Source organism: Lissotriton vulgaris, chromosome 5, assembly GCF_964263255.1.
Source record: "Lissotriton vulgaris chromosome 5, aLisVul1.2, whole genome shotgun sequence".
Classification (NCBI taxonomy): Eukaryota; Metazoa; Chordata; class Amphibia; order Caudata; family Salamandridae; genus Lissotriton; species Lissotriton vulgaris.
Genome location: NC_141693.1, coordinates 269091497 through 269118683, shown reverse-complemented (window position 1 = coordinate 269118683; position 27187 = coordinate 269091497). Strand labels below are relative to the sequence as shown.

At 50.8% G+C, this 27187-nt stretch overlaps 1 protein-coding gene across 2 annotated transcripts in view; it reads left to right on the top strand.

Moving 5' to 3' along the window:
- The window catches only part of UBE4B (ubiquitination factor E4B), a 1174709-nt gene that overhangs the window by 1072289 nt on the left and 75233 nt on the right, over positions 1 to 27187 (top strand). For both annotated transcript variants that reach the window (XM_086921364.1, XM_086921363.1), the window contains one exon: positions 6053 to 6199. In XM_086921364.1, the coding sequence (XP_086777490.1) occupies positions 6053 to 6199 (147 nt within the window). The remainder of the gene's footprint in view (positions 1 to 6052; positions 6200 to 27187) is intronic.

Genomic DNA, 27187 nt, shown 5'->3' with positions numbered 1-27187 from the left:
ACCTGTCTGAGTCGGAGCGATATCATTACTGCGACACTGGCTCCTTCGGAAGGAGGTACAGCCAAACGTGAGCAGGACACTGGTAACGAAAAATACTGACAAGAAAATGATCTCTGAATTATATGATATGTTGCGTCCACCCGCACCTTTACAACTTACGTCCGGGCAGAAAAGATGGTCGAGGGAGTTGGGACGGAGCTCACGGAGAAGGAGTGGAGGGATATATATTATAGGGCCAATCACACGGCACGTAACACCGCTAGCAGGGAGTTCGCTGTCAAGATAGCTATGTACTGGTACTTCACACCGGTACGGTTAAACAAAGGGAACCTGGACCGTAGTCCGACATGTTGGCGGGGTTGCCGGGACGCTAGTGCTCCTATATGGGACTGCCCAGAGCTGACAGGTTACTGGACCAAGATACTTGAAGATGTGGAAAGACCATTTGAGACAGAAATACCACTGTTCCCAGCCTATACAGTGTTGGGGTTGCCTTGGGGGAAGCAACACAAAACATCCTGACACACTGGGGGACACAGACGAGACCGACATACACGGGATGGCTACATAGACTGTGGTACATCTTGGGGATGGAGCGGATCCATGCTTCCCTCACTAACTCTGCGGGGGGCTTCAGAGAAACCTGGCAGCCGTTACTGTCTTTATTAGCCACTGAAATTAACAAAATTACTTGCCCGAAATACCTTCGGCTTCTCAGACTCGCGGATGCAGACGAGTCCCACAGAGATACCTGAGGGGAACTCAGGAGTAGGTCTTCCTGGTCGGCCAACACTGAGAAAGGTCCTAAGCACACCAGTTCGTTGGTGGGAAAGGGGGAGGGGTTGTTGTTTCTCTACTTCTTGATACGGATATGTACAGAACGTTGAGATAAGCCAAAGCAGGAAACCACTCAAAAGAGTGTACCCTAGATACAGGGGATGGTTCACACAGGGCCAACCTTGGCTAAATACATACCCAGGCAGGGGGGCATCCGAGGCGGGTGGTGCGGACCTTTTTGATGTAAATGCAGCTTTCTTACTGCTGATTGTTAATAAAAACAAAGTTAAACATAAAAACAGGGATTGCAGGGTGGATTGTTAAATGCATCTAAATACGCTACACAGTCGGGGCGTGGCTAGCCGAGCTGCGAGATGGCCGCTACTTAAGCGAGCTCCGCCGGCTAGGTGATTAATCCTGCATTCATCCTGCTCCATTTGTGTCAGAAACGGTGGTTCTGACGTGCACTGAAGAGGTGAACCTCGGGGAAGTCGGCGGTGCAAGTTTTGGGGGCAGAAGCACCGAACTAGCAAAGCTTCGGACGGAGACCTGTGGAGGCGGCTGTGACGCGAAGGCTGAGGCCGAAGGGCGCTGGGCAGAGACCGAGGCGTCGAAGGCCTCAGAGGGCTACAGGCGGCCGATCGCTGATTCCTCGTGTGCGCTGCCGCGAGGTGAGAAGATATACACAGGGGGGGTTGTAAGACTGTGCGTGCGGCTGGGAATAAGTCGCATCCCTGAAACTGAGACGCTGGGCGAGTGGTGGTGCGCTCCCGAGGCCAAGGCCTGAGTCTCAAAGAAAATGGCGGCGCACTGAGGGACACGCTGTGCTGTTTGGTCGCTGATGCGGTGCACTCATATGAGGACACTTAAGGATGTCTTGGTTGTCTGGCTGCTTCATCTGATTGCCACGGAGTAAGTGGTATATGTTTATTTTGTTCACCGGGAGCTAACGTTGCGGGCGAAGGAGTGGATCTGAACGGAGGCCCCCCTGCCTACTTCAGATACTAAAAAGCCCTGAGGTGAAGTGTCATGGACGCTATGAAGAGAGGACCTGATGGCTGGCAATATAAATGTATGTTTGGGCTCCGATCCTATGTGAAGGGGAGGTGATGCACTGAGCTGCCATTTTGTCCAGTAAGGAGACATTGCGGGGGGATCCATTTGTGCGCACTAGACAGAGACCTTGCCACACAGGTTTGCGCACATACCCTAACAGGTATATTGGGCAGTAAGGGTACACAACTGGACTGGTACCGCATCGCTGGGGCAGTGCTTGGTTGGGTGAAGCAAGAGTGTGATATCCATTCTCTGTGACAGGCGCTCCTGAATTGGTGCCACCATTATATGTAGACACTGAAGCGACGCTGCAGTTGTACTCTCCTCTTCAGCGAGTTTAGAGCGCTAGCGGTAGGGACACGAACAGCCACAAGCCACGCGGAAGAGCGAGCTGCGGAGGGCGCGGCTACGCCGCCACACTATACCTGCCCTGTCTAAAGTGCGACATTTACACGACACGTTGTAGCTGCCCCGTGCCTCCTAACGCTGATGCCAGACATGGGGAAACAAGAGTTGAAGCAACCTAAAATAACTTTTGATGCCCGCCGGTCGACTAGGCAGGTGGATTCCAAGACTGGTGCCCAAGGAGGACCCAACACGGAGACACAGGCTGGTGCAGAGGGGGTAGACGTGAAGGCCATATTGCTAGAGGTGCACACTAGCTTCAGAAGTATCGACTCCAAACTGGACGCGCCGAACCAACAGCTGGACACTGTCAAAACTCAAGTCTCTGTGCATGAAACCAGACTAGATGGGCTTGAAAACACGTGGAATTTCACGAGTTTCAAATGGAGACAAAAGGCCAGATTCTACAAATGGATAAGATGTTGGAAGAAATAAGAGCAAAGAACGATGATTTGGAGGCGCGGTCTAGAAGAAGTAACCTCTGAGTCACGGGAATTCCGGAAACAACAGCAATGTCCAAGATGGAAACGTACATGACTGATCTCCTCCAAGAGCTCTTTGATCCGCATTTATCAATGGTGTTCATAGTGGAAAGGGCGCACAGGACACTAGGCCAAAAACCGCCGGTGGGTAGCACACCTCGCCCCATCTTGGTTAAATGATTAAACTACCAGGACAGGTATGTTATATTGCACCTGGCACGAGAGAGGGGTCTGATCAATCATCAGGGAAATTCCATTTCTTTTTATCCAGACTTCACACCGCTGGTGCAAGCTGCAAGACGGGAATTCATCCGAGCGAAAAGACTACTGTTACAGGCAAAAATTCCATACTCTCTTCTATATCCAGCTAAACTGAAGGTGTCTCATGATGGCACCGCACATTACTTTACAGATGCAAAGTCTGCCCTAAAATTCGCCAAACATGTCGCTGGCAAGCCGTCCAGGAAAAAAGGAGAAGTGGACAAGCCCACTGAAGACAGTGGGGCAGGAAGAAGATCCCGAAATTTGCTGACTGGCTATCGGATGTGACATATGGGCACACTCAATTGAAACTATTTTGGGAACAGATGCCTTCCGCTTCCCGTCCACGGGAAATATGGGAGCCATTCTTAGAGTGGACGCGATCAAGCGCAGAGGCCTCTGTGCAAGTTTAGGTTTTTTGCGTTGAAGAACTATGACAGGTGGACATGTACTACTGACGAGTGCAGACTTGGGTGATGTAACCCCTGAGGTATTGCAATATTTATTTCCCACTCTTTCTATGTATGTTGTAAACAGCAGCCCTACTTGCTAAGCCAAGTGTTATTAACTGTGTATATATGTCTCCTGAAGATGTTTGCTGAAATGATTTCCTCTGTACACCCAACAGGTCTATCAATCGCGCATTGATACATGGAAATTGACAAGATATGAGATTTGTACTGCAATGTCTCGATATGTTCTGTATACTGTACGTGTGCTGGAACTGGCTATTTGTTAGCGTTTGTTTTTGTAGGTTGACATGACTTAAATGTTGTAAAATCGATAAATACAATATAAATAAAACGCACATTAACCATTCCCCCTAGTGTTCACTCCACGCGTAAACTTGGGGCATCTATGGCATTCTTAGGGAACATTCCCCTAGATGACATCTGCAAAGCAGCAACTTGGTTGCGCTTGCATGGTTCAATACCAATCCCAGGTTATACATGGACTCTACACCACACACCTTCACAAAACACGATTGTGTAGACGTGCAGGCAAACAACAAGTTAGTGTGGGCCAGCCTGTATTAAGAACAATTTATCAAACCACTGCAACAGACACAGGTAGCCACTGCAAGAGAGGTAACTGCTGTATAGTCTATGCATAAGTATACGATCTACAGCTCATATGCCTCAAACGGACAATGCTGCTTACCAGTATGCATCTGTACTTGGCATGTAGAGCTGTAGATTCGTATACGCCCACCCGCCTCTCCGGATACCTCTATCTGTTCCAGTATTATTTTAATTAGATACATTACACATGGACATCCTTTTCTATTTCTTACTAACTCCATCATAACCCTCTATGGCAAACAATCTGGAGATGGAGTCGATGCCCATGCGCATCGATGCCCATGCGCATTATCGTCCTAGGGAGGAGTCACCTACCTCATGACTACAAAGACTTCTTCCAAGACAAAAACAAAGTGCAAGCATCCGAGCCCAACACCAGATGGCGATCTATGCATAAGTATATGAATCTACAGCTCTACTTGCCAAGAACAGATGCATACTAGTAAGTATAATTTTCCTTTCACCACACTACAACCCAGAGAATGGACTTTAGTGGTGGTGTCAGAAAGTGAGCTAGCATGCCTCTCACAGTGGGACAACAGTGGCAGTAAAGGCACCTATCAGTGGCCCCATGTAACAAGTAAGCTCCCTCAGGGTGGGCGTGTTAATATAAATATTGCATGGTTTCTCGCCTTTGATAGTTGAGGGCAATACCCCTACAACGGCAGAATGGGAATGGCAGATTTACACTGTTAATATATTGCCCCCAACCAGGTAATTATGTTAAATGACTGGTGCAGTGGGGCTGAGTTGGCCCTGTTGGTACTTGACTGAATTATGGTCACCATGTACAGCGCTCCGATCCATCAATCCCTCCTCGAGATTACATAAGTGGTCTTCCTAAACTGGAGGGCAGCGATTTGACTTACAGGCTGTAACGATAAACTGACGCGCATGACTCTCTCTGGCAGGGCACATGGCTACATCACACAGCAGGCGTGGATGGGTTTGCAAAATGGGACAGGATAGGAATCAACCAGCTCTGGAATGTCTGTTTGAGGTCCCACTTTCAAACTTTTTAAGATCTACCTGAGTAGTATCAACTATCCAGTACCCATTTTCGCAAGTGCCTGCATCAGGCCCTCACAGCTCACCTCCTTTTAGATACTGAAGTTCCAGACTTGATTCCCTTGGAGACTAAACTTCTAACTTGAAGGCTTACCAACGGCCCAAACTATCATGTTTACCATTACTTTACCATCAACTTCCCAAACCGGTTTGCGAGGCTGAAGCAGAGATGAGATGTGTGGGTGGGGGAACTAGACAACACAGACTGGAGAGCAGTTACGATGGCCCCTCTGGAACTTGCCATCTCCGCACGCCTCTGGTCCAACTCCACTATCTCCATCTATCCTACATGACCCCTCAGTGGCTTCAGCGGGTGGGTAGGATTTCACAAGTCAACTGTTTTCGAAGCTCGTCATGGGATGCAGGTTTTTTCCCATGTGATCTGGTTATGCCCGGTGTTGACCACGTAGTGGTGGGGAATACAGCAAGAACTCTCATCGGTCCTTGCCCAGGCGTCACTTAGTCCTCTCCCCTGAAGTTGCCCCTATGGGCTTGCTGGAGGACTTGGCAGGGGAGGGTGGGGGGAAACAGAGACTGGAACGTGGGTTCTTAGGGGTAGCCATATTGGTTACCAAGAGGGACATCACCCTGGGGTAAAATGCAAAGAACCATCTTACACTGGCTGCCTGGCAGGTGGGAGAGGATCAGTGTGCCCAACAAAAATGCCTATCTGTATGTCCAGAGTATATCCACAGCAGCATGGGAAGATTTGGGGCAAATGGTTTAGGTCTGCATGACTGAATTATGCACTTGCATTGCCGGGCTGTCTGTGACACAGTTGGTTTGACGGTATTGTCATTTGTGTTTTAAGGTAAAATATTAAACTTGGTTATCAAAAATAAAATTGCATGGTTTCCTATATTGTATGCGTTAGGGACTGTCATGCAGAATTGTAATACTATTATCGTTTTTAACATGTAGATCCACTGATGGATACATTGATGTCTGAACCAGTGAGACTGCCATCTGGAACCATCATGGATCGGTCAATCATCCTCCGGCATCTGTTGAACTCCTCCACAGACCCATTCAACCGCCAGACATTGACTGAGAGCATGTTAGTGCCAGGTGAGGCTACACTTTGCGCTAGATAATGCTGGGACCTGGTTAAAAGGTACCTGGAATTGTGATATACTGAAACCTGTATGAATGTGCTGTGAACCTTCATGCTGTGAGCTAACTAAGACTGTATCTTACATTTATTTGATCATAAGAGGCAGGTAATTGGTATATGCTACTGCCAGGTAAGGCTGCCCTCCAGCCTTAGAGCTTGTCTTCATAGAATTGTTTTTGACTATTCCCCAGTGTCAAACTGGGAATCCATTTGGTTCAAAACATGGGGAACGTGATGTGTCATTATCAGAGCTGTACCATTGACTTATTGCCTAATCTCTGGAGTACTTGATTTCACTCATACACTTCTGCTGAATTAGTAATACCAACCCAAGAGTGATCTTAATCAGATTCTTGATTTAGACATACACTGTTAGGGAGTCTTCCACAGATTACAAGCCCTGGTTCACATTGATAATTGAAAGAAAAGCAGTTGTTAGCTGTCCTGACAACAGCGTGTGTTGTTAAGAAGTATTTCACCTACAGCCCTGCACTGGGAGCAGTGATTTTTGTTTCAAATAGAACACAAAACGAAAAACTTGGTTCACTTTGGAAAGAGAAATATTTCGAAAATGGTAGTTTGGGAATGCATTTGTTTATACCCAGATTATGATGTCTGACATTTATCAGAAGTTCTCTTCAAGAAGAGTAAAGCTGTTTCATATGAGTCCTTCACCTGCAGATTCCTCACATTATTAATATACTAGGTGTCAGACTAAATCCAGAAACTTTTCAATAGCTCTCTACACCAGAAGGGGGTGCTGTCTCCATCTCTGTGCAGGTAAAGATACCCCTGTGACATCACTGGAGCCATCAAGCGCCGCCCTGACGTCAGTTTCATTTTTTCCATATCATTGGCATGGTCTCAGAGCTTGCTTTCATCACAACTTCAGACTGCTTTTTCCAGTGATTTTTCTTCAGGCTCTCTCATATTTTCAAAGCAGCGTAGGGATGTTGCTGTCCGTAAAAAGATCATGCTTCAAACCTTGCAGGGTGTGTGATGCACAAAAATTCCATCATGTATTTGTAGTTTGCCTTTGGTGCTTGTGGTCCACACACTACAGTGGGTCATGTAAGTTTGCAGGAGCATGCACCACAAGGCCATCAAAGAAAGGGATAGCAAACCTTTTATGGCCCAGGATGATTGACTAGTTAGGTGAAAGTCTTGCCCAAGGACAGAGTCGCCATCATCAAAGTTATTCTGACGCAAATACAAAAATAAGACTCCGAGTGGCTCCATGCTTGCAAAGGTAAGTCACTGAGGCTGTTCCCTTACATCTCAGGACTCCTCTTCAGAGCTAGAACTGGTCATTGCTACCCCAAGAGGAAGCAGCATCTATAATTTCCCCTGACACTGTGCTGGCCCTAGCCTGACCTATGCCTACCAACCCCAGGCATCAGCAACTCAGCCCAACCTGGAGTTTCCTGTTTCAGGGCAGACCTGGTGTTATTCCTCCACTATGTTCGATGTTGTCCACAGAGCATTTGTACCTTATGGATATCCTTTGGGCCCCACAGTCCTAGGGGCATACTATTTGGGATGCCACTGGCAGGGCTTCCCGCTGCTTCCTTTGCTTCCTTCTAGCCCTTCCCACCCATTCCCATGGCTCAAGGACATCTTCATCACCGCTATCTTAGACTTCTGCAGCTATGATTGTTCTGATAAGGGCTACTGTGCTGTGACTGCCTTCTGATAGAACTGCCTTAGCGCAAATACCAACTCCACTAACGCTAGTTCTGACACCATCTACATCAGCACTAGCCGCTCTCCCAGTAATTGATCAACAAGACCCTGTGCATAGATCCATAAGGGATGCACAGAGGTTCATGGAAGAAAACAGGTGTTTGTGGCATGTGTGGCTTCAGATACACATGCTGTGCATAATTCTGCTCAGTGTTGGGCTGGGACATGTACAACTTGTTTTTCTTAGAAGAAGGTATTTTTGAGTCACAGGACCTAGTGACTCCACCTATTCTTTAGAGCAGTTTCCGATCATCTAGAGGACCAGGATGATGTGAATGGTCTATCCATGCACTCTGATTTCTTGACCTTAAAAGATAACAGTGGCTCAGACATCTCCCCTGAATGGGAATTATTCTTCCCCAGCAGCCTCCCTCCACCAGAGATTGTGTCATACCATACCATAGTACAGAAAGCAGCAGAGGTGATGTCCGTGCGCACTATCACCAAAAGGAGTCGTCACCTTACCTCATGACTGGTAAGACTTCTTTGAAGAAAGACAACTTGCAAACATCTGTGGAGATAAAATCCAACATATTATCCGAAGTTCTACACCCCACTTCTCAAGTATCAGAGAATGGTCTACAAGTCCCTTAATGCTACCTGTTTAATAAGTTGTTACTCAACAATGCAGTAGTAATCGCCTTGGCAACCAATTGACTTTCATACAGTAAAACAATATAGGCCATGTATAACAAAATACTTATTTTTTTATTTCTATTCCATTTTTATCCCAACACATCTATAATACATTCAAAATCGAAAATTCACAATACAAAAAAGTGAACACTACAATGTGACAGGAAATAGACAAACCGATATACATGAATACATATAATACATCAACCAGAATTGAAGACAAATTACATCTCATTCAATACACATAACATTCTTAAAGTATGTACAAGTTAAAAACTGAAGAGGCTAAATTCATTGCTCTCTAATAATTACAATTCATCTTTTTCATCATGAGTTGATAAACACTCTCCTACATGTGTTTCGGCGTGTCACCACACCTTCAGGAAGAGCCACAGATGAAACGTTGTGAGAACCTGAAACATATTACATGTTCAAACTTGGCCGTACAATACAACGTGCTTTTTCTGAAATACTTGATTCACTGCTTTTGTGGATCAAACTCATCAGACGTATACCAGCATCAAAATATCCTAGGCTGAGAGACAAACGACGAGAATAATAAAAAAACTAAACAAATACAAAAATCTCTCAGGACACAAAAAGTAACTCTGATCTAATATGAACGCAACTCTCTCAGTAACTTAAGTTGTTATTATTCAAGATGTTTAGTTAAACCGATATTGTACATAGAGTTGGAGATGCTGAAAAGCCATACGAGAGCTATATCCTGAACCAACAGGTCATGTTCTTCCCTCGCAAGTACAATGCACAATCTTGCGATCGCTGCCGTGTAGTCACTTGGACAGCCAAATGTCGGAATAGAGCATACCCCAATCTGGAGTCTGTCGGTTGTTCACCATATATGGAATATGACCAGGAGTGGCCAGTACATCAATACGCATGGTGTGTGAAAATTGACTTTTTTTCATTTTTCTAGGGGAACGTCTTGTAACGTGTGTTGAGAGTATAACAAATAGAACAGTCTCACTCCATCTATTTCCTGTCCACGAAGTGTGTATACTACCGCGCATGCATGCTGCATGGGTATTCAGGCTCACTGAATGGTATTGGAAAACGAGATGACAAGTACGTGTATGACATATCTATGATCTTATTAGGGGCCAGTAGCTCACCTGGCCTCGGATGACGTGCACTAGAACTGTTAACCTGTAGCTAATGTTAAACCTTTGAAATGAGGAAACATTCAGAGTGAATACATGCAATAGATGGTACATGCAAAAGGAGCAACTATCAAGCTTTCATTTCACTTTGATGTGCAAAACAGATTAACACTACATACTAGGATATGTACAAAAACAAAGGAGAATGCCTAAATTGAGGTGAATAACGTAATACTATTTGAAAATAATATTTGATGGGTGGGATATAATGGGTCGTTCTCGTCCAGGGGATACTCATTAATAGTCATAAGCACTGAATTATCTCCGCCCATGAGCGGGGACCCGGAACACATAAACAATATACATATATATGTGTAAATATAACCAAAAGTACATAGTACTAAGTAATTATACACATATACATGTATAATAACCATAATATGCAGCCTAACATTAATACATAGGCTTATCAAACCAAACCTTACACACGTTCTGAAGCATGAAAATATGCTGTATATAAATGCAATAAACAGGCATGAGCCTAAAATGCATTTCATAACCATGAAAAACCTTTTATTTTCATCAAAGAACCTGTTGTAAACAGTTATTGACCTAAAAAGGCTGCATATGAAAAAATGTCTGTGTACAGAAAATCAGACTGGCACCTTGCCTTTAAGGCCCCAGAGAATCTGCACACTTTGCCTTTAAGGCCTCCAGGAGAACTCTGTTCCCATCATGCCCCACAGGTGACAGTTAGGTCAATTCTTTTTTCCGGCTTGTTCTGTGAGGAACCTGGAACTTGAGCTCTGCTCATTTGAAGTATTTTCTGTCAGAACTTGGTTTTTCTTGCCATTTTATGACAAAATATAGGTTTGTTGGTGGTTTGTTATCCTTTTCTGACTAAGCTGTTGGTGTTTTTTAGTCAGAATGCCACCTTTATTTTACAAATGTCCTTCCTGTGGGAAGAAGATGTCGAAAACTGACCCACACTCTGCTTGTGTGGTGTGTCTTCCAGCTTCTCATAAGGTGGAAGATTGTTATCACTGCCTCAACCTTTCAAATAGAACTTTAAAAGAAAGGGAGAAAATGAGGTTGCTGGGCCTTCTGGAGAGAAAACCGTGGTGAGAAGAGTTCTAAAGGCCTATTATCATCTGCTAAGCCATCTTCTCAGCCTAAACGTCGAAGATCAGTGTCTCCAGAAGGTAGAACTAAGAAGCACCGACTCCAGGGAGCGTCGCCGTCAAAAAAGGTGCGTCGAGAACCAGATCGCTGTCGACGTCGAAGAGAGCTCGATCGACGTCGAGGACTTCGCCGGTGAGGCAAGGTTCAGCTGCTCGACAGTCGCCGTCGAAATCCCTTTCGACGTCAAGGCAATTGGTGTCGATTGCAGTGAGGACGACGTCGGGAGTGCAACGCTAGACGTCGAAGGATCGTGTGAGGTAGACGTCGAGGGACGAGAGATGTCCGACGTCGAAGGATCGTGTGTCGACGTCGAAGGGTAAAGGGTCGACGTCGAGGAAGAGTCATCGGTCGACGTCTAAGGATAGACCGAGGTCGAGAGGGAGACATACGTCGTCGTCGAGGAAAAGGTCGACGTCGAGAGAAAGAATGACGTCGAAGGATTCGACGTCGAGACCTAAAAAGAGAGGTCAAGGTCTCCATCGCGACGTAGGTCGACGTCGAAGCATGCTTCGGGCTCGAAGCATGGAGTGTCTAGGTCTCCCCCACCTGAACATAGGTCGGCGTCGAGACTATCAAGAAAAGCCTCTCGGACCTCAATTAGGTCTTTGTCGAGGTCAGAAATAAGTCCCGAACCTAGAGTGGAGACTTCCCCGCATGATCAGCAAGACAACAGATCTGCAGTGGGGCAAGAGATAGTGCACCAGGACTCTTCTGTGGTGGCTCATTCGGGCTCAACCTCAGGGCAGGTGTCAGATGACAGACAGTTGGTGCCCAGACAACGGACTCCGTCTGGTTCATTGGTTTCTGAACACAGTGCAGCTTCAAGAGCTTCCAAGTCTTCCGCAGAGCTGAATATTGTGCAGGTGTCACCTGAAGCTTCACCTGAGCATACAGAGTGGCCTGTTAACTTGTCACCGAGGTGGTTGGAAAGTTTAAGGCATTGGAAGATGCGTCCGATAATGGGGGAGAGAGCTCCGGTCCCTCGGACGGAGCTGCATAGAAGATCACGCTCAAGATCCTTTGTGAGAGAGAAATCTCGTTCAAGGGAGCGTAGGAGGCAGCGATCGGCAACTACTCAGAGAAGACGTAGAACTCCTACTCCATCTTCTACATCGTCTTAGTCTTCTTCAAGATCTTCATTTTTTTTTTTTTAAGACCAACGGTCCCAAACTTTATTTAGTTTCACAGATAAGCCAATAGTTATTCATACAGTATCAGAACAACGAATTATTGCTACAAACAGTAACCCAGCAGATAGTACATGTCGACATATCAGTTACACATGAGTGAAAACAAACAGTTGCTGGTGGAAGTGCATCATTTCATAAATGACGGTGCCAGGAAATGACTCATGGTGCAGTGCCCGCAGTTCGTAGCACTGCAACAAGGAACTAGCGTGTTCAAAAAGAAAAGTCGAAAGCCATTGTTTGAAATGGAGTTCCCTGGTCAATGTAGCAGGGGATGGAGGCAGTGTCATACCCTCCGATGTCGTATGGTTCGCTGGGTGCCCGCTCCCTAGTCCTGGGCGCATCTAAGCAGCTTTATGTGAGATGCAGACGAGTAAGGGTGGTCGGGCGTTATCAAGAGCATAGTATGAACGGCCTCTGTGTCAACCAAAAGAGTCAACTGGGTAGCCGAAAACAGGGGGGAGGGAAGAACATTTCAATAACTGTTGGACTAGTATTCGTGTGTGTGGTAGTGCATCTAGGATCCTAGCTGTGTGTGGTGCACCCTATGTGGGTCGTGTGGGGGCGGGAACCATGGAGGAGGCGGCGTCGCCGCGGCCGTAAGGCAAGAGGGGGGGGGCGAGCGGCGGGGAGGTGAGAGCGGTAGGGGACACCTCCGTCGTGCAAGGCCCCAGTCATCGGGTGGGGGAGGGGGGGAGGGGAGGCGCGCGGGACGGGGGGGAGGACGGGAGGGGGGGGGGGGGGGGAAAGGGGCGTCGGAGTCTGTGCCAGGTATGGGTAGCAATCAAGTGGGTTCTCCCTGTTCTGCTTCGAGTCGGTACTCTATGCCGGCTTGGGTGCACGCGCGGTGATATGCAATCAGGGCAACGTCCCAGTCCTGGGCGATTGGGTATTTCCGTAGGCCCGCGGTTTCCTCTCTATGGAGTGACACACTCTCCGCACAGGCCCAGTTGGCAAAAGAGCGACGCCAGTCTGCAGGGCGCGGCCGGGTGGGACTTTTCCAACGTCGTGTGATAAGACGTTTGGCCGTAATGAGGCCCAAGTCCCAGAAGCGTGCCCGTAGCTTGGTCTGCTTGGTCCTCTTGTAGAGTCCCAATAGGCACACTTCCCACGTCGTGGGGAGGGTTTCGCCTGTGGCCGCTGTTAACATACCTGCGACCGCAGACCAATACGAGGTAAGGTGAGCGCAGCTCCAGAGTGCATGTAGGAAGTCCGAGTCCAGGAGGCCGCATCTGGGACATGCCGATGTAGTGAGCCCGAAGTAGCGATTCAGTTTGTCCGGAGACAGATATGCACGGTGGATGATGTAGTATTGGATAATCTTGAATCGTGCGTTGCGGGGAATGACCCTGGCGCCCGCTAAAATAGCGTTCCATTGGTTGTCCGTCCAGTCCACGCCATGGTCGGTCGTCCATTTTTCCCTCAGTTTCTGGGAAGAAAATTGCGTATGGCTGTGTAAGGCTTGTGCGAGCCAATGCACAATGTGGGACCCATCTCCCATCACATGCAGGTATTGGATGAGTAGGTGAGTGGACGGCTCGTGGCTGAGGTCACCCCACGCCCTTGTCAACTCATGGAGTAGTCTGGCGTGTGTCAGAAATTGACCCACCGGTAGCTCTGTGTCCGCGGCCAAGGCCTCAAAGGGCAACAGCTCTCCGTCGCTGTACAGGCCGCCCAGGTCATCTAGGTCTGCTGCAGTCCAGCTGCGCAGCTCAGCCGAGGACAGTGTGCCCGCGCCCAGGGGTGTCCCCAGCAAGGGTAGGTTCGGAGCATAGGGCACCGTATGTTTGGTGAGCCGGAGGCTCCGTGCGAAGCACCGCTTTGCCACTGCTACATGGACCTGCGTGGGGGGCCGGCCCAGCATCAGTGGGTGGAAGAGTGTGAGCGCCTGTACGGGGGATAGGATGGTATCGGCCGTGGCTGTGTCCGCTAGGTTCTTACCGCTCAGCCAATAGGCAACCCACTGCAGCTGCGCTGCTAAGTAATAGAGCTCCTGATTGGGAACCGCTAGGCCACCAGCGTCTGTGGGTGCATACAGGGTCCGTAGCGCAACCCGGGGTCTCCCCTTATTCCAGATGAGGCGTCTGGTGAGGGTGTCCAGTCCCTTAAATATGCGTACCGGCACATACACTGGTAAATTAGTATAATAATAGAGAAGCCGGGTTAGCATTATCATCTTGGTCAGTGCCACCCTGGCTGGCACATTCAGCGGGAGGGAGTTCCAGAAAGTGACCTGGGCCGTGAGCGAGGAGATGGCCCTCACTAGGTTCCCCTCCAGGAGATCCATAGGGTCTCGATATATTAAGATCCCTAGGTACCTAAATACCGTCGGGTGCCATCGGAGTGTCTCCCCCATCATGTGTACATCGCACTGTGGCATCTCGCCATCGAATGCGTAGGCCCCTGATTTGGCCCAGTTGACGTGGAGTCCCGACATGTCTCCAAACGTCCGAAAGATGTCTGAGAGCGCCGCTGGTATGCGCGTGAGGTCTCTGACGAATAACAACAAATCGTCGGCATACAGAGACACCGAGTGAATGCCGTCCGCCAGCGGAATGCCCCAGGCGCCTCCGGAAGTGCGGAGCATCTCCGCCAACGGCTCCATCGCCAAGGCGAATAAGATAGAGGAGAGGGGGCAGCCCTGTCTGGTACCTCTCCCAATACGGATCCTGTCTGAGAACAACCGTCCAGTCCGGACCCGGACCTCGGGTGCCTGATAGAGGAGTCCCACCATCTGGACGTAGGTATCCCATAGTTCGTACTTCTCAAGGACTCGGAGGAGATATGGCCACTCCACAGAGTCGAATGCCTTTTCCAAATCAAGCACGATGCATCCCGAGCGCGGCCAGGTCGGGGTCGCGTAGCGCTGGACCCTGAAAAAACGGCGTAGGTTGTGGGACGTGCTCCGTGTGGGTACGAAGCCATTCTGATCAGAGTGTACCAGAGTGGGGACCAGTGGTGCAAGCCTCCGGGCCAGGGCCGCTGCAAGTATTTTGTAATCGGTATTGAGGAGCGCTAACGGCCTGTATGAGCCGAGTTCGTTCGCTTTACCTGGTTTCAGCAGGGAGACCACGTTAGCTTCGTTCAGGGACGCCGGGAGTTCAGCGTCTTCCAACGCCGCCTTGTACATTTTCAGCAGTTCCGGTATTAACACCAGAGAGTAGGCCTTGTAGAACTCCGCCGGGAGCCCGTCGGGGCCTGGCGCCTTGCAATTGGAAAGGGAGAAAATCACCTCTCGCAGTTCCTCACCAGTGAGCGTGGCTCCCAGCTCTGCTTGTTGGGCAGCAGTAGCGGTCGGGAGCTGCAGTGCCGCCAGGTAGTCCGTGATCTCCGCTACCGTGGCTCGTAGTCGTGAGCTGTACAGGGATTTGTAATGCGATGCGAACGCATCATGGATTTGTTGCTGGGTATAGACCTCAACGCCCTGGGCTGTGCGGATGGATAGGACCGATGCGGATTGCGTGTCTTGTCGCACCAACCATGACAGTAGCCTGCCAGGCTTGTCGCCCGTGCTGTGAGAGCGCGCGAAGTGCGCAGCGAAGTTGATATTCTTTAGGCGCTCCATCAAAGCAGCGTGGTCTGCTCTGGCCGAGATGAGTTGGGAATCATCACCCCCTATCGCCCCCCGCTCCTTATCCAGCAGTGCCTCTTCCGCCTGTATCAGATCTCTCTCTACTTGCCTACGCAGGCCCGCTTGTACACTGAGGCAATTTCCCCGGGTCACCGTCTTAAAGGCGTCCCACTCGGTTCTCGGGGAGGAGGTAGAGTCAATATTGTCCTCGAAGTACTGCAAGATCTTCCTGGAGATTTCCTCTCGGAACGGGGTGTCGAGCAGGAGATCCGGTTGCAGGCGCCACGTTGGTACGGGCGGGTGCGGGCGCTTCCATCCATATACCAGCGTGTGCGGGTTATGGTCCGAGTGGGTCCGACCTAGGTAGTCGGTGTCGGACACGGAGGGGAGCAGGTCACGGGACAGCATGAATCTGTCCAGCCTGACATGTAGTGAGTGGGCTCCCGAGTAGTAAGAATACACCCGGGCGGTGGGGTTTCTGACGCAACAGGCGTCCTGTAAGTTCCACTGCGCTGTCCAGTCAAGGTGGGCCTTGGATGCCGCCCGTACCGGGGCGATTGCCGCTGGGAGGGACGAGCGATCAAGGGAGGCATTCAACACTCAATTGTAATCCCCGCCCATCATCAAGGGTACGTCCGGCCATGCCGCTATCGCTGCCGACAGTCGCGTGAAGAATTTCCCCTGTTCTACATTAGGTGCGTATATGGAGGCTATGACAATCTGCTGCCCGTCAAGTCTGCCCTGTATGAAGACGTAGCGTGCTCAGTGTCAATAGCGCTGTGTGTTAGTGCAAACGGGACCCCGGGCCGGACCCAGATCAAGGTCCCTCTCGCAAATGCTGAGAAGGTTGTGGCAAATATCTGTCCCCTCCACTTGCGGCGGAGCGTGGCTACCTCGGTGGCAACTAGGTGTGTCTCCTGTAGTAATGCAATCTGGATCTGATGCCTTTTAAGATAGGAATATACCTGGTATCTACGTGAGGGTGTGTGCATGCCCCTGACATTCCAGGTACAAAGTTTAAACGTAGCCATCACAGTGTTGATTGCGGCCAAGCATCCATCTCCCCCCCCCCGGCCCTCCGCCCGCCCCGCCCACGCCCGCACAGCAGCGACGAATAATGAGCATTTTTACCTCAAGCCCCCTCCCGCAGACCCAAGGATGCACGCAGTAGCAGGTCAGTACCAACACTAGTCTCAAAAAAAAGAACTTGAACATAAACATAATACCAAAAAGGCAACAACAAAACGAGTCACCGCCCAAACGCTTATCGAGCTCAATCAATCTGTGAGTTCAATGGGGGGTTGACTAAATACAGCACTGAAATTAAACAAGGTAGTTCGTTGCGCCGAAAGAGCCGTAGCGGCTCCCCTCCACGGGCAGTGGGCCAGAAGAGCGCCAAGAGTCAGTGATAGCGTCCGTAGCCAGTTTAGGGTTCCCAGTGTCACTTGACCCGGACAGTTGGTCCCATGGTGGGGTCCCAGCTCTCATTCCCCCGGGGGAGGGGCACTCACCTCTAGGGGTCCGTCCACCCCTCCAAAGTCATGGTCCCGGTGGCGTCTCAGCAGGAGAGCCCCGGTCCCCCACCCGGCGCCACGGCAGCTCCGCGGCAGTCCGGGGGGGGGGGGGGGTTCGGTGGCAAAGCACAGACCTCGGTGAAGGTAGCATTCGTGACTGCCAGATCCTCCAGGAGTGTCAATGTGGGTCCCCGATCGGGCCATCGATGGGCATGAGCTGGCTGTCCCTCTATGCGAGTCGCGTTGGTCCAGCCAGGGCTGGGTTGGGGAGGAGTACTTATGATATCAGATCTGACGTTTGGGGCGTGACGTCTGGCAGGCCCTCCGGGTTCGAGTCATCTGGTAGACCGTACATGTAGTCGTCGTCCTCGCTCCCGCGTGAGCGAGGGCTGGCGTTGGAAAGCAGTATAGGTGATTGTGACCCGCTGATCACAGCAGTTATGCGGACGGCCTCCAGTTGTTCATTCTGTATTTGCTCCGGGGTTGGGCCAATTTCCGTTTCCACGTTCGGTGACCCGGCCCTCGAGGTGTGCCGCTGTCTCCGTCTGCGTGTGCCTCGATTCCGGCGTTGTTCTCTCGGCGCGGGCTCGGGGTTCGTGTCCACTCCTGAATCCAGCCAGGCCATCGCCGCCTCTGGGGTATCGAAGAAGTGAGTCTTGTCTAACGCCACCACTCTGAGGCGTGCCGGAAACAACAGCGAGTACTTGAGAGCCAAGCGTCTGAGTCTGTGTTTCACCTCAAGGAAGGATTGACGTCTTCGCTGGACTTGTATGGTATAATCGGGGAAGAACATCACCTTGGCGTTGTCTACCTGTATGTTTGACAGTTTCCGCGTCTCGCGGAGGATGGCATCTCGGTCGCGGTAGTTCAACACCCGCATGAGCATCGGCCTTGGGTTGGAGCCTTCCGGGGGTGGGCGGGATGGTACTCTGTGTGCCCGCTCCACTACAAAGTGTGGCGACAGTGTGCCTTCTGGTAATAATTCTCTGAGCCAGGTCTCCATATGTTCCGCCGTCTCTCTCCGTTCCCATCGCTCCGGCAGGCCCACTATGCGCACGTTGTTCCTTCTGGCCCGTCCCTCCGCGTCCTCCGCCCTATCCTCAAGGAACTCCACCCGGTTGAGTAGGTCCTGGACGTGCTTGTCCGTCTGCGCCAGCTTAGGTGTGGCCTCCGCCATCGTGTGCTCCAGAGCCGTGGTGCGGTCGGACAGTTTCTTGTGGTCTGCCCGGAGGAGTGTCAGATCCACGGCCACCTTGTCGATCCTGTTCTCCAGCGACGTACGGGTCAGCTGCATAGATTCCTCCAGGCGCTCCATGGCCCCCAGCATAGTGTCCAGCTTGGAGGCAGTCTGGTCAGCCTCTGTGTTTTTCACCATTTTCCCTTTGCCTAGGGTTCCTCCTGTGCCAGTCTTTGCCCTGGTCCCCCCTGACATGTGGGAGGCCTTTGTGGCCGGTCAGGCGGGTGGGTATATTTTCTCGCTATGCGTGGCGGAGGGACCAGTGTGTGTGAGTCTCTCGGACAGGTTCTCTGCGTCACCCGTGGTGGATGTCGTGTGGTCGTAGGCGGGGGGGAGGGACCGTCCCACCGCAGGACTCCGGGGTTCCGTGTTACGCAACCGGCTAGGGAGGACGGGGTGGTTGCGCTGCGGCTGTTATGAGGACTCCTAGTTGTGGCGGCCAGCGCCGTGTAAGTCCTGGTTGCTGCTCGCCCCCCGTCTGCACTATGTGGCGGTCCGGTGGGTCGGAACGGTAGGTCTCTCCCGGTGAGCCCGTCCACTGAACCCGGGAGGACGCACTCTGCCAGATGATGCTAGGCGTCACCAAGCGCCGCGTGGGGGTCTACCTCGTCCGGCACAGACCCAGTGGGTGTGGGGTGTGCGAGCTGCGTAGCTTTTGTGTCTGCGCCAGGTTGGGAGAGTCTCTCAGTGTTGGGCCGATTATCAGTGTGGCCGATGCGATGTGGCCACAGCTCGCGAGTGGCGCGGTCTAGGCCTCTCGGTGCCAGGAGGGTCCGGTGCTGACCCGCGACGTCTCTTGGAGATAGGCAGGTGCAGAGGCCTGGGAGGATGGGGCCGTGCAGTCTCCGGCGGTGGTCTGCCGGGCCTGGTGGTGGCGGTGTCTATGTGGGCCTCGTGGTGGCCCAGCTCGGCGGCCCTCTGGTGTCTGTTCAGCCGGTTCGGGTGGCTCCAGTGCCGGTAGGTACGAAGGGGCGGTGATACAGGCCGCCACGGACCGGCTCGGCGTGGGTGGTCGCAGCGTCTAGGGTCCTCAGGTGGCTGGGTCGCCGGGGATGTCCGGTATCGTGTCGCAGGCTCCCTTCTTGGGCTGGGCCTATGTCGGGGCGGCAGTTGGGCCCGGGGGGGTCCTGTGGACCGTGCTGGTCTGCGTACGTTGTGGGTCGGCAGGGCCCTGGGGCAATGGCGCCAATGTGGGTTTCTAGCTAGGCTCGCGCACTCACCCCCTGGTATTCTCGGAGCTCGGCGGGGCGCCCCCAGCGGTGGCAGGTGGGGTGGGCTGGTCTCGCGGCCGTCCGTGGGCTTAGGCGGTGAACCTCTCGTTGGTGTCCGGGGCCCCTGCAGAGCTTGGTCGCTAGTAAATGTCCAATGTATGGGACGTGGTCCCGTTACTCCGCTGGATTGCGCACTGCAGGGCACTCGCTTTGCGGCCTACTCCGCAAGGCCGGATCCCCGGCCTCAGGTAGTTAGGGTTGCCGGCCGGAAGTGCGTTCTGGGCAGCCAGCCGTCAGGGCCGCTGCCGGTCGGAGGGTCAGGAGCTCCGATATGCCCAAAAATCGCCCTGGAGGTGGGCCGGGTGTCCGGGTACACTCAATCTGAGTTTGGGCTCGTTTCCGCCAGGAATGCAGGATAAATAGCCCGTGGTAGGGGAGCTTCGCTCGGAGCTCAGCCCGGGCACGTCTTTTTACATCGCGTGCTTGGCCCCGCCCCTCCTTCTTCAAGATCTTCATATGGAGACTATTCTCCAACTATATCTTCTACTCCTCCTTCCAGAGTGTCTCCAGTAGACGATTTAAGCACATTTAATGATGTATTATGTCGTGGAGCGAGTAAATTCAGCATCAAAATGGCAGTTCCCCAGGTAGCAACGTCAGTCATCTTCGAAACCCTGCATCACAAGACGACTGGCAGGCCTCTTCTGCCGTTAGTCCTCGGGTTGATAGAAGCAGCAATGAGGACATTCCTAACTCCGGCCACGGTGGGTTCAGGTCCTTCTAGGATTGCGAAGAAGTACAAGGCTCCAGAAGAAGACCCAATGTTTTTGCGGCCTGACCCACCACCAGACTCCCTGGTTGTAGCGGCAGTCAGAAAGGCACATTCTGCAGCATCTACCTCTTCTGCTCCCCCTGAAAAGGATAGTAAGAGTATGGATTCCTTGGGGTGAAGGATGTGCAATACCTCAGGATCGGTCATGCGAGTGGCCAGTGTGGCTGCTCTATTGGGCCGCTATGACCGTCTGCTCTGGGACTCAGTGGCTCGCTTTGCAGATAAACTCCCTAAGGAGGATCAGAAAGACTTCCTGGAAATAGTGGAGGAAGGAGGATTGGTGGCTAACCAGAGCATTAGCTCGGCTGCTGATGCGGCGGACTTGTCTGCTCATGGTTATGCACACGGTGTTTGCGCAAGACGTACAGCTTGGCTTCGCCTTACGGGGCTAAAGCCGGAGGCACAGAGGAAAATGGTAAATTTACCTTTTAATGGTTCGACTCTGTTTGGATCTCATGCAGACGACGAGATGTCTAAAATGAAGGTGGAGTTGGACACTCTTAAGGCCGTAGGCCTTGAGAAGAAAAAAGAATTTAAACGTCGGGGTACTTTTCGTCCCTATGACAATCAATCAATCGATCAGTGACACTTATAGAGCGCGCTACATACCCGTAGGGTCTCAAGGCGCTGGGGGGGGGGGGGGTTGGGGGGGGGGGGAGGGGGGGAGGGGGTGCCGCTACTGCTCGAACAGCCAGGTCTTCAGCTTCTTCCTGAAGGAGAGGTGGTCTTGGGTCAGGCGCAGGTCGGTCGGGAGGGAGTTCCAGGTCTTGGCGGCCAGGTAGGAGAAGGACCTTCCTCCTGTAGTCGCTCTTCGGATGCGGGGGACGGCGGCGAGGGCGTGGTTGGCTGATCGGAGGTGGCGTTTGGGAGCGTAGAAGTTGACTCTGCTGTTGAGGTAGCTCGGGCCTTGGTCGTGTAGGGCTTTGTGTGCGTGGGTGAGGAGGCGGAAGGTGAGTCTCTTGTTGACGGGGAGCCAGTGAAGGTCTCTCATATGTCCGGAGATGTGGCTGGTTCGTGGGATGTCGAGGATGAGTCTGGCTGAGGCGTTTTGGATCCGCTGGAGTCTCTTCTGGAGCTTGGCGGTGGTACCGGCGTAGAGGGCGTTGCCGTAGTCCAGTCGGCTGGTGACGAGGGCCTGGGTGACGGTCTTCCTGGTCTCTGTGGGGATCCACCAGAAGATCTTCCGTAGCATGCGTAGGATGTTGAAGCACGCCGAGGAGACGTTGTTGACTTGCCTGGTCATGGAGAGGGAGGAGTCCAGGATGAAGCCCAGGTTTCGTGCATGGTCTGTTGGTTTGGGTGCGGTGCCCAGGGCGGGAGGCCACCAGGAGTCGTCCCAGGCGGAGGGTGAGGAGCCCAGGATGAGGACCTCCGTCTTGTCCGAGTTCAGTTTCAGGCGGCTGGTCGTCATCCACTCGGCTACCTCTTTCATCCCTTCGTGCAGGTTGGCTCTGGCGGCGGCAGGGTCGTTGGTCAGGGAGAGGATCAGCTGGGTGTCGTCGGCGTAGGAGATTATGCTGAGGTTGTGTTTGCGTACGATGGCCGCGAGGGGGCTCATGTAGACGTTGAAGAGGGTGGGGCTCAGAGATGATCCTTGGGGGGCGCCACAGATGACTTCGGAGGCCTCTGACTTGTACGGTGGTAGGCGGACTCTCTGTGTTCTTCCGTCGAGGAAGGAGATGATCCATTCCAGCGCCTTGTCCTGGATTCCGATGTTGCTGAGGCGCCGTACTAGGGTGCGGTGGCAGACCGTGTTGAATGCCGCGGAGAGGTCTAGGAGGATGAGGGCCGCTGTTTCTCCATTGTCCATCAGGGCTCGGATGTCATCGCTGGCGGCGATGAGGGCGGTCTCGGTGCTGTGTTTGGCTCGGAAGCCGGACTGTGAGGGGTCGAGGGATCCGTTCGTCTCGAGGAAGGCGGCCATCTGCTTGTTGACGGTCTTCTCGATGACTTTGGCTGGAAACGGGAGAAGCGAGATGGGGCGGTAATTCTTGAGGTCGGTGGGGTCCGCTGTTGGTTTCTTGAGATCTTTTCAGCAAAGGAGCCAACAGACGAATTGGTCTTCGCAAAATCAAGGCCAGAATCAACAAAGGTCGCAATTCCAGCAGCGGCGGCCTGGACGAGGCAGAGGCAATGGAAATAGGCAGCAATCATCTGCTGCCAAGCAGCCTCAGAAACAATGAACGAATGCTTCCTCTACAACCGCGTCCCACTCCGGTTGGAGGAAGTATTGTGCGTTATCTGGACGAGTGGAAACAGATCACGAAGGACAGATGGGTGCTGTGTGTCATTCAGAATGGGTACCTTTTGAGATTCAAGAAGCCACCCCCTGTCATGCGTCCTCTAAAGATGGTACAGTGGAATATAAAGCGCTTGCAACAGGAGGCGAACGTCCTCTTGAAGAAGAAGGCCATAGAACCAGTTCCTTTCCATCAGAGAGGTGAAGGCCTGTACTCTTTATTCTTTCTCGTACAGAAAAAAGGTCCAGTTACAGAGTTCAGACCAATTCTGGATTTGAGGCGACTGAACAAATTCATTCGGAAGGAAAGGTTTTGAATGCTGGCTCTTCACCAGATCTTCCCTCAATTACACCAAGGGGGTGGGATGTGCTCCATTGATCTAAAGGACGCTTATTTTCATATTCCGGTATCCAGAAAACATTGCAAATTTCTCAGGTTTCAAGTGGCGGCTCGTCCTTATCAGTACGCAGTGCTCCCTTTTGGCCTGAGATCAGCTCCCAGGACATTTTCAAAATGTATGGCTGTAGTGGCGGCTTGTCTTCGAAAGAGGCGGATTTTCATATATCCTTACTTAGACGACTGTCTTCTGAAGAGTTCATCCCCATCGCTTCTAGAAGAACATCTGTCGATATGTCTTCAACTCATGTACAAGTTGGGTCTGCAAGTCAACTACAAGAAGTCCATAATGAACCCCACCCAGAACATCCACTACCTGGGTGCTCAGTTGGACACAGAAGTAGAAAACGTGTGTCCTTCGGAGGAGAGGTGGTCATCCATCAGGGCAAAGTGTCTACTTCTCCTTCAAACTGCACGTCCGACAGTTCGGCAAGTGTCCTCTCTCCTGGGGTCCATGGCGTCGTGCATTTTCGTCGTGCCAAACGCACGTTTGCAGATGCGTCCTCTACAACTGTGTCTGGAAGATCAGTGGAAACAGAGGACGGGATGCTGGAAGGACCGGATTTATCTCCAACAATCTGCAAGAGATTCCATCCGGTGGTGGATGAAGAAGGTGCACGTGATGAAGGGAGTCCCTTTTCATCAGGACCCACCAACACAGACTCTGATAACAGATGCATCTCTCCAAGGCTGGGGGGCGCATATGGGCCCTCTGCAGGTACAAGGGCCATGGTCAGACTTCGAGAAAGGATATCATATCAATCTACTCGAACTCAGAGCGGTCCATCTTGCTCTCAAGTCCCTGGCTCCATCTCTACAGACTCGGTCCCTCCTGGTGCAAACAGACAATACAACTACAATGTATTACCTAAACAAGCAGGGGGTACCAGATCCAGGACTCTTTCCATAGAAGCCCAGACCATCTGGCATTGGTTACTTGCACGAGACCTGTCCATGACAGCAATTCACCTACCGGGGAGTCTCAACTCACAGGCGGACGACCTCAGCAGAGACCTCGTCGAAGCGCACGACTGTGTTCTCAACGAAGACGTCGCGCACAGCATTTTCCAGGATTGGGGAACACCAGACCTGGATCTGTTTGCAGACCCGGCAAACGCAAAATGCCCCGTCTTCGCGTCCAGGTTCTACCAGAAAGGGTCTCAAGGGAATGCCCTTTTGATAGATTGGCGCCTTCCCACCGACACCGTTGATACCAGCAGTGATCAATCGGCTGTACAAAACTCACTCCAGAATGATACTGATTTGCCCAGAATGGCCACGCCAGTGGTGGTTCCCAGATCTCCTCCAGTTGTCAATAACACCACACAGGAGATTGCCCTGTCGCCCGGATCTTCTGTCCAAGCAGAAGGGGCAAGTGTTTCATCCCAATCTGCCCTCCCTGCGCTTGGCAGCATGACTCCTGAAGTCATCCAGTACGGGCACTTACAGCTGAATCCGGAGTGTATGAACATCCTTAAGGAGGCAAAGCGGCCTTCTACAAGACAATCCTACGGATTTAAGTGGAAACGCTTTTACCTTTGGTGTCAGAGTAAGGGTCTTGACCCTATTCAAGGTCAAGAAAAGGTGATCTTGCCTTATCTTCTTTACCTTGCTGAGTCGGGTTTGCAGTTTAATTCCATCAAAGTCCATCTTGCTGCAATAGCTGCTTATAGAAAATCGCCAACACAGATATCTTTCTTTCGGATGCCTGTGGTGAAGGATTTTCTGGAAGGGTTAAGAAAGGTGTATCCTCCAGTCAGGTCTCCTTCTCCACCTTGGGAGCTTAATGTGGTATTGACTAAGTTAATGGGTCCCCCATGTGATCCTATACATAAAGCGTCTTTGCAACTCCTGTCTTGGAAAGTAGCATTCCTGGTGGCCATCACCTCTGCTCGTAGGGTGAGCGAAATCCAGGCTTTGTGTTGCAATGAACCGTACACAGTTTTTCATGGAAACAGAGTGGTACTCAGGACTCATCCTGCTTTCCTACCTAAGGTGGTGTCGGATTTTCATATTAACCAATCCATAACATTGCCTACTTTCTTTCCGAACCCTTCAAGTCCGGCAGAACGGACTTTACATTCATTAGATCTAAAAAGGGTTTTGAAATTTTACTTAGATAAAACAAAGTCTTTGAGACAGACGGACCGTCTGTTTGTGAACTATGGTCCTACGAATACTGGTTTGGCAGCATCCAAGAGATCCATTTCTAGGTGGATAGTGTCATGTATCTTACTGGCTTATCAGCTAGCCCACAAGTCTATCAGGTAGACCTAGGGCTCATTCTACGAGGGGAAAGGCTTCTACTACAGCTCTCCTTAGGAATGTGGCTATGTCAGAGATATGTAAAGCAGCTACTTGGCGTTCAGTGCATACGTTTACACGCCATTACTGTTTGGATTCTGACGCGCAGACTGATGCACAAGTGGGACAAGCATCACTCAGAAATGTGTTTGCTAATTCTAGTTAAACACTGTGATTTTAAAGTGTGGCTATGCTTTTATCTGTTCGCCCGCTTCTGGTGGGTATGAGCTTGCTACTCTATTCAGTGCTTATGACTATTAATGAGTATCCCCTGGAAGAGAAGGATTAGTTACTTACCTGTAATCCTAGTTCTCTTCCAGGGGTATACTCATTAAAGTCATAAGCAGCCTCCCCGGACGAGCAGTAGCATTGAGTTTTATCGTTTTCAATATGTGTTATGAAGATTTTAAGTGCAGATTCCTGCTAAAGTTTACTGTACCGTACAAAAGAACTGACCTAACTGTCACCTGTGGGGCATGATGGGAACAGAGTTCTCCTGGAGGCCTTAAAGGCAAAGTGTGCAGATTCTCTGGGGCCTTAAAGGCAAGGTACCAGTCTGATTTTCTGTACACAGACATTTTTTCATATGCAGCCTTTTTAGGCTAATAACTGTTTACTCATATCAAAAGGGAGGGAAGAGGATTAGGAGTCCATTCAGTTCCCCTGGACAGATATTCGATAATCAAAAATAGAATGGACACTTGTTTCTACAAAACCATTGGTTTTTATTCGAAAACCCTCATAGACATCCTGGTTTTATCGTTGCGGTATATCTTTTTTCCGCCCCATCAGGAGTCATGGCTTATTCATCGGGTAATCGATTAACGTGCTGGATGCCTGCCTCACCCCAGGCCACCTCCGGTACAGGTAGAAGTGTCCAGAGATAGTGAAAATGTGATGAAAAAAAAAAGATAAAAATAGTGTCGAACCTAAAAATATATTTATTGTTAATGGGTAGGCACTATCGTTAAAAAAGTAGCGATATAGCGGTAATCGTGTTACTGGACTACCATATGTCTTAGAAGATGTGTCAACATGTTTCAGCTCTCTAAGCCCAGCCGGGTCTATAGAACTTTCGTCAGGACAGAAACACACAAAAAAATAATGCAACAAAATAATAATTCTGAAATACACAATTGGTGTGGTATTCAATGATGAGTATGGTCAATACATACTGAAATTTCCTGTGCTGTGGAAACAAAACCAACATAATCTATTGTGTGAGTTGGTACAGAGATAAGGTGAGTAAGCAGACATGCAAAATTACATGTAGGGCACTGATATAGGTTCCATGTATGGAGCGCACGCCATCATTGGGGCATTATCACAGTATCTAGAGAGGAAAGGGTAGAAAACACTCGGGGTCTGATGGGGGAGTGAAATACTAGCAGTTCACAAATGCTTAAGAATTGTTATTTGAACCTGGTGACCTGCCTTAGTAAGAAGTACACAAATATTTAAAGTGCACAATGGACGAAAAAGGTGTAGTATCATAATGAAACCCCTTCGTTTTAAAGAAAATAGAGTAGTGACCTATATACACATCGCAGTGAAAGTTACATTATAGTTACCTGTATTGAGCTCAGTAAGCGCTTCAACAGGGGTCAGAGAGTCGCGTGTGGTCTTTGCTGTTTAGATACAAATGGGCCCACTCTATTAGTAAAACAAATATTTGTCTTACCCGTTCGTTGAAAACTAGTGCTTGCTGCCATTCTTACCCACGAGGTAAGATGGAGCGTCCCCTGTGCTGACTCTTCCCCTGGCTATG